Source organism: Plasmodium reichenowi, chromosome 13, assembly GCF_001601855.1.
Source record: "Plasmodium reichenowi strain SY57 chromosome 13, whole genome shotgun sequence".
In the NCBI taxonomy this organism is placed as follows: Eukaryota; Apicomplexa; class Aconoidasida; order Haemosporida; family Plasmodiidae; genus Plasmodium; species Plasmodium reichenowi.
Genome location: NC_033658.1, coordinates 979370 through 986394, shown reverse-complemented (window position 1 = coordinate 986394; position 7025 = coordinate 979370). Strand labels below are relative to the sequence as shown.

The window sequence follows — 7025 nt, the reverse complement described above, 5'->3', positions numbered from 1 at the left end:
TAAAAAAAAAAAAAAAAAGAAAAAAAAAAAAAAATGAGTTTCTTTGTATCAAAAAAATGTATATCAAACTGGTATAAGAAGAAGAATAATAATTTTTTTTATGATAAAGAAAGATGGTATGAATGTAAAGTTGCTATGTTAGTTAGTACGGGAATAATTGGTGGTTATTATATAAGTAAAGAAGAGAATAGAAAAGATTTTAGGAAGGTGTGTTTACACATGAGGAATGGTTTAAAAAATAATAGATTTTTTAATAATAATAATATGTTATTTTTAAATAATAATAATAATAATAATGTATTTTGTGATATAGGAAATAAAAATAAGAATAATAATTATCATCATCCATTATGGAGATCAGAAGAAAAAAGACCTTTTGAAAAAAAAATGGAAAATGCCATATTATTTAGTGGTACGTCAAATCCATTATTAAGCAAAAATGTAGCAGATCATTTAGGAACAAGTTTAGGACGTGTTAATTTAAAACGATTTGCTGATGGAGAAGTTTCTATGCAATTTTTAGAATCTATAAGAGGAAAAGATGTTTATATAATTCAACCCACATGTCCTCCAGTTAATGAAAATTTAATAGAGTTGTTATTAATGATTTCTACATGTAGAAGAGCCTCAGCAAAAAAAATTACAGCTGTTATACCTTATTATGGTTATGCTAGACAGGATAGAAAATTAAGTTCAAGGGTCCCAATTTCGGCTGCAGATGTTGCTAGAATGATTGAAGCCATGGGTGTTGATCGAGTAGTAGCTATAGATCTACACTCAGGACAAATCCAAGGGTTCTTCGGACCAAGAGTTCCTGTTGACAATTTAGAAGCGCAGTTAATAGGTTTAGATTATTTCACAAAAAAAGATTTATACAAACCAGTCATTGTGTCACCAGATGCTGGAGGTGTTTATAGAGCTAGGAAGTTTCAAGACGGATTAAATCATAGAGGTATAGGAGATTGTGGTATAGCTATGCTTATTAAACAAAGAACAAAACCTAATGAAATAGAAAAAATGGACCTTGTAGGAAATGTATACGATTCAGATGTTATTATTGTAGATGATATGATCGATACATCTGGTACATTATGTGAAGCAGCTAAACAACTTAAAAAACATGGAGCTAGAAGAGTATTTGCTTTCGCTACACATGGCTTATTTTCAGGACCAGCCATAGATAGAATTGAAAAATCACCACTTGAAGAAGTTGTTGTAACGGATACAGTAAAATCAAATAAAAATATAGATAGTTGTAAAAAAATTACAAAATTAAGTGTTTCTGTTCTTGTTGCTGATGCTATAAGAAGAATACACCAAAAGGAAAGTCTAAATGATTTATTCAACATTAAAAGTTGAATTATAAAAAAAACTCATATAACATTCTTCTTAAATGTAAACTAATTATATTGTCATCAAAATAGACCAAAAATCTAATTTATTTTCTTAGCATTAAAAGATATTATTATATATCTTATGTTATCAATTTATTATGTTCACAAAAAAAATTTATAATTCTTTACATGATTTAACAAAAAACAAAAAAAAAAAAAAAAAATATATTATACATGTATAATATAAATATGTATAAAATATTTGTATTTTCTTGAGAAACGTAACATACTGATTAAAGATTATATTACAGATAATCTTAATTTTTTTTTTTTCTTTAAAAAAAAACAGAAAAAAAAAAAAAAAGTAGGAATCATAAAAAGTACATCTTTATTATTTATATATATTGTTTGTTAAATATTTTTATTTATACTTTTATATATATATATATATTATACGTACATATTTTATGTATCATATTTTTAATTATTCCTTTTTTACATGACTTGTTCACATGATCATGTCTCCCCCACAAAAAAAATGAAAAATATATAAATATATATAAATATATAAATATATATAAATATATATATATATATGTAATCACCTTACATTTATAGCTTAAATCACTTGGTTGTTTATTTTAAAAAACTTTTAATTTTTATTTTCTTGAATTTCAATTTATCAATTAGGATACCTAATTATAATTATATAGAAAAAAGGTACATATATATATAAATAGAGAATAAACAAATGAACAAACATTCTGATAAAAAAATATAAAAATAAAGATAAAGATAAAAATAAAAATAAAAATAAAAATACATGTATATTATATATATTCATTATTTTAATTTTTTTGATTTATTTTAATATATATATATATATATATATATACCTCACTAAAATAATCATCATATTTTATAAAAAAAATATTGTAAAATAAATACAAATATATTATATATATATTGTAACAATTCGTAATATTTTATTTTATTTTATTTTATTTATTTATTTTTTTTTTTTGATTTTATTTTGAAAAGGTTCTAAAACAAACAAGGTATGATTTATCTCTTTAATTAAAATTATTTTATTTTGTCACCAATATTTTTTATGATAAATATTATGTAAATATAATTAGTAACATATAAATATTATATATATATATATATATATGTAATATATTATATATATATATATACATATTTGAATTAAAATTTATTCGATTAAATAAAGAAATATAGTCCCTTTTTGTGGTAGAAAATTGAGGAGCATTTCTTATTTTTATGAAATAATAAAAAAATATATTTATATGGAAGCTTCATAAAAATAAAATTTATATAAGCACACAAATATATACTTATATCATTTCACTATGTCAACAAATTCGCCAAAGGATTTTGTGGAAAGTTTAAAAGGTCGAGCAGTAATTGTTAGGTTGAATAACGGGACGGATTATAAGGGCATCCTTGCTTGTTTAGATGAACGTATGAACGTAGCGCTAGAACAAACCGAAGAATATTATGATGGTGAATTAACAGATAAATACAATGATGCTTTTATAAGAGGAAATAATGTATTTTATATAAGAGCCATTGAGGAAGACTGAACAAATATAATAAATAAATAAATACATACATACATATGTATATATATATATATATATATATATATATATATATATATATATATATAATATATCTATTTATTTACATATATATGTATGAATAAATGTAAGTACATTTGCATACATTTCATATACCCTATTTTTATGTCCAAATTATATATATATATATATATATTTTTTTTTTTTTTTTTTTTATCATTTTTTAAATTTTAACTTATTTCTCTTCAAATACTTACAAATATTATACCCTAAATAGGAATAAAGAGAAAAAGAAATATATCTTTATTCATATTACAGATATCTTTTAATTAATATATTAGATATTATAAATTGTTATATAATAAATCTATTTTCAATACAGCTAGCTATTATTATAACAATTTTATTTTTTCTTTTCTATTTTATTATATTTATTATTTGTGTTCTCCGAAAGCTTATTATTAAACACGTTCTTAAATCAAAATATGAATAAAAATAAAAATAAAAATACGTAAATAAATATTACATATATGTATTATAATTATTCAATATAAAATCTTAATAGTGTTACACAAATGTATATAAAAAAAAAAAAAGTAATTTGTACTTGATACACGAAGGATAAATAAATAAATAAATATATATATATATATATATATATATATTTACTTTATTTTTTTCCACTTATGTAATGATGTATGCTATGTGCATTTGTTTCTCTCTTTGTTGTATATAATAATATATATATATATATATATATATATATATATATATATACATATATTATATATTTATGTCTTAAGCTAATGCCTTCATTCTCTTCGTTTCAGCTATAGCTTCATCAAATTTAGCTTTTTCCTCACTATTTAATTGTAATTCAATAACTTGTTCAACACCATTAGCACCTAAAACAACAGGTGTACCACCAAATATATCTGAGTGTCCATATTGTCCTTCTAACAAGGTTGAGCAAATTAATACTTTTTTCAAATCTTTTAAGTATGATTCAGCCATTTCGATAATAGCAGCAGCTGGTGCAACATATGGTGATGCATGTAAGTTTACAATTTCTAAAGCAGTATTAACAGTTCTATCAAATATAGCTTCTAATTCAGCATCAGAAATTAACTTGTTATTAATAAATTCTTGTAAAGGGATACCACCTACAGTAATGTATCTTTTTAAAAGAACCATTTTATTTCCATGAGCACCTACAATGTGTGCATTTACATCTCTTGGACATACATTTAATTTCTGAGATATATAATACTTCAATCTTGAAGTATCTAATACACCACCTAAACCAATAATCTTGTTTTTAGGAACACCTGAATGTTGATGTAATAATTGTACCATAACATCTACTGGGTTTGTTACAACAATAATAAAAGCATTTGGACAATTCTTCTTAATATGACCACCAATTTCAATCATAATTTTGTTGTTTAATGGTAATAAATCATCTCTATTCCATTCTTTGTCACTCTTTCCTGGGGCCTTGGTAAATCCAGCTGTTACTATTACTACATCTGCTCCTGCTAAATCGTCATAAGTGTTTGAACCACTTACTTTGCAATTTGAATATGCCATAACATTAGTATGAGATGTATCTAAAGCTTTTCCATGTGGCATGTTCTTTACAATATCGAACAAAACTACATCTCCTAAATTTTTCTGAACAATTAAGGTAGCCATTACTCCTCCAATCATACCAGAGCCAACTAAAACGATTTTTGCTTTTGGTGCCATGATGAAATAAAATGAAATAAATTAAAATAAAAAGGAAAAGATTAAAAAAAATATATTATAAAAATATATAAAATTTTTATTTTATCTTTAAGAAAAATCTTAGATAATAAAATACTATATTGTAAAAATTATATATATATATATATATATATATATATATATATATTTTTTTTTATATATATTTATTTTTTGGGATATATGCTGATTTAGTTTTTATTTTTTATTTTTTTATTTAACAAAAAAAAGAAAAAAATTTCTATCCTTTTATGTAATTATTATATAATTTATTCTTATATATATAAATATATATATGTAATAATATTATATATATAGGTAAATTATTTATTTTAAAAAAAAAAATATAGTATTTTATAAAAATGCTATTAAAAATAACATGATAAGAAGAGCATGTGAGATAAAATTATTTTATATTAATAATATATATTTTTTTTTGACTTTGAATAGTTTTTAAAAAATAAAAAACAAAAATTGAAATTTAGCTCAGATTATTGGAATTTTAAAAGGAAAAGCTTAAAAATATGAATTTTTTTTTTTTTTTTTAAATTAAATATATATTCTTATAAATAATATATATATATATATATAATATATATATAAATAATATATATTTTTTATTTTTATATTTTTTTTAAAACATATAATTATATATATATATGATTGATAATGTACTTAAAAATAAATATTTTTATAAATTATGTGTACAGAAGCATATATGTATTTATATTTAATGATATCCTACATGTAGTATTTTTTTAATTGATGTTCATTAGTAGATATGATATTCATAGGAATTGCATGTATTATTGTGTACTCATCATATTTTTTTTTTAGAAACATATAATAATTTCGCATAGCATCCTTATAAAAATTTATAAAAGTATTCGAAATATATTTTATATATCTTACGCTAATATATTTATATATATATTATTAATATATATATATTATATAAATTACATTCATATTTTTTTTTTTTCATAAAATATTCATGTGCTGATAATATTTTCATAATTACATAGGAAATTAGTAAATAGATAAATAATGAGATAACTATGTATCTATAATATTTTTATTAAGAGTTTATAATAACATTGAGAAAAAAAAAAAAAAAATATATATATATATATATATATATATATATATAATATATATGTAATATTTTTATTGAAGAGCTTATAAGAACATGGAAAAAATATATATATATATTATAAACAGATATGCTTGCGTATTTATAAATATATATAATATATATATATATATATATATATATATATATATAATATATAAATAATTTTATAATATTCAATTATACAATAAATATTTTAACATTTGTATATTTCCATAAATAATATTATGTGTCTCTATGTTATAAAAATATGTATATACATATTTTTTGATAAAATTATTTAAAAATAATTTTTATAAATTAATTGTACCTTTTTTTTTTTTCCTTTTTTTTTTCAATATATTTATAAATATATTGTAATTTTTTTTTTTTTTTATTATTATATAAATTATATTAAGATAGGATAATTAAATAAAATATTTTTATATACTTTTCTTTTAATTGTAATAAGAATGTGTACACTTTAAAACTATCACTCAAATGAAAAAATAAATGACTGGTCTTTTTTTGGTGTTTCTAATTATATATATTTCCTTAAAATTTATTCTTCTGCACTAAAAAAAAAAAAAAAATAATTTTATATTTTTGATTCCACTAAAAATGTTATTATATATATATATATATAATATATTTTGTTTGTTGTAACATATATTTAAATGTTATCATATTTATATGTTTACAAACACGTTTTACCACCTTAACAAATAAATATTTATTTCTTATGCTTTGTTAAAAGTTATTATTTTACAAGCTTTTAAAAAGAATCATTTGTTTATTTACTTTTTCACCTTTTGATAACAAATATTTATGTATTAAAAAAGAAAAAAAAAAAAAAAAAAAAAAAAGGAAAATGTATATTATTAACAATATTTTATTGTCATTCATTGGTTGGTCTTCATAATTAACATAATATCTTTTATTATTTCGTAAAAAATGTTTATATGGTAGTTTATTTTTTTTATTATCATTATGGTATATATAATTCGGTAACACAAAAGAATATCTAATAAACTTTATTAATGAGAAAATATTATAATTGTGAAATGTGAAAATATATGAATATATATATATATATAATATATATATATATATATATATATTTTTTTTAAGTACTTTAAAACAAAAAAAAAAAGCACTGTAAATATTTATTATATTTATAATATATTATATATAATTTCTTTTTTTTTAATT

At 19.5% G+C, this 7025-nt stretch overlaps 3 protein-coding genes across 3 annotated transcripts; 2 read left to right on the top strand and 1 right to left on the bottom strand.

The window, feature by feature from the left end:
- Positions 1-33: 33 nt before the first annotated feature.
- Positions 34-1359, top strand: PRSY57_1324100 (phosphoribosylpyrophosphate synthetase; the record flags this gene model as incomplete). Its single annotated transcript, XM_012909177.2, has 1 exon — positions 34-1359. The coding sequence occupies one exon, from the start codon at positions 34-36 to the stop codon at positions 1357-1359; it is 1326 nt and encodes a 441-aa protein (XP_012764631.1).
- Positions 1360-2707: 1348 nt separating this feature from the next.
- PRSY57_1324000 (U6 snRNA-associated Sm-like protein LSm6, putative) lies at positions 2708-2941 on the top strand (the record flags this gene model as incomplete). Its single annotated transcript, XM_012909176.1, has 1 exon — positions 2708-2941. One exon carries the CDS (start codon positions 2708-2710, stop codon positions 2939-2941), a length of 234 nt encoding a protein of 77 aa, XP_012764630.1.
- Positions 2942-3736: 795 nt separating this feature from the next.
- On the bottom strand, positions 3737-4687 carry PRSY57_1323900 (L-lactate dehydrogenase; the record flags this gene model as incomplete). Its single annotated transcript, XM_012909175.2, has 1 exon — positions 3737-4687. The coding sequence occupies one exon, from the start codon at positions 4685-4687 to the stop codon at positions 3737-3739; it is 951 nt and encodes a 316-aa protein (XP_012764629.1).
- Positions 4688-7025: the final 2338 nt, after the last annotated feature.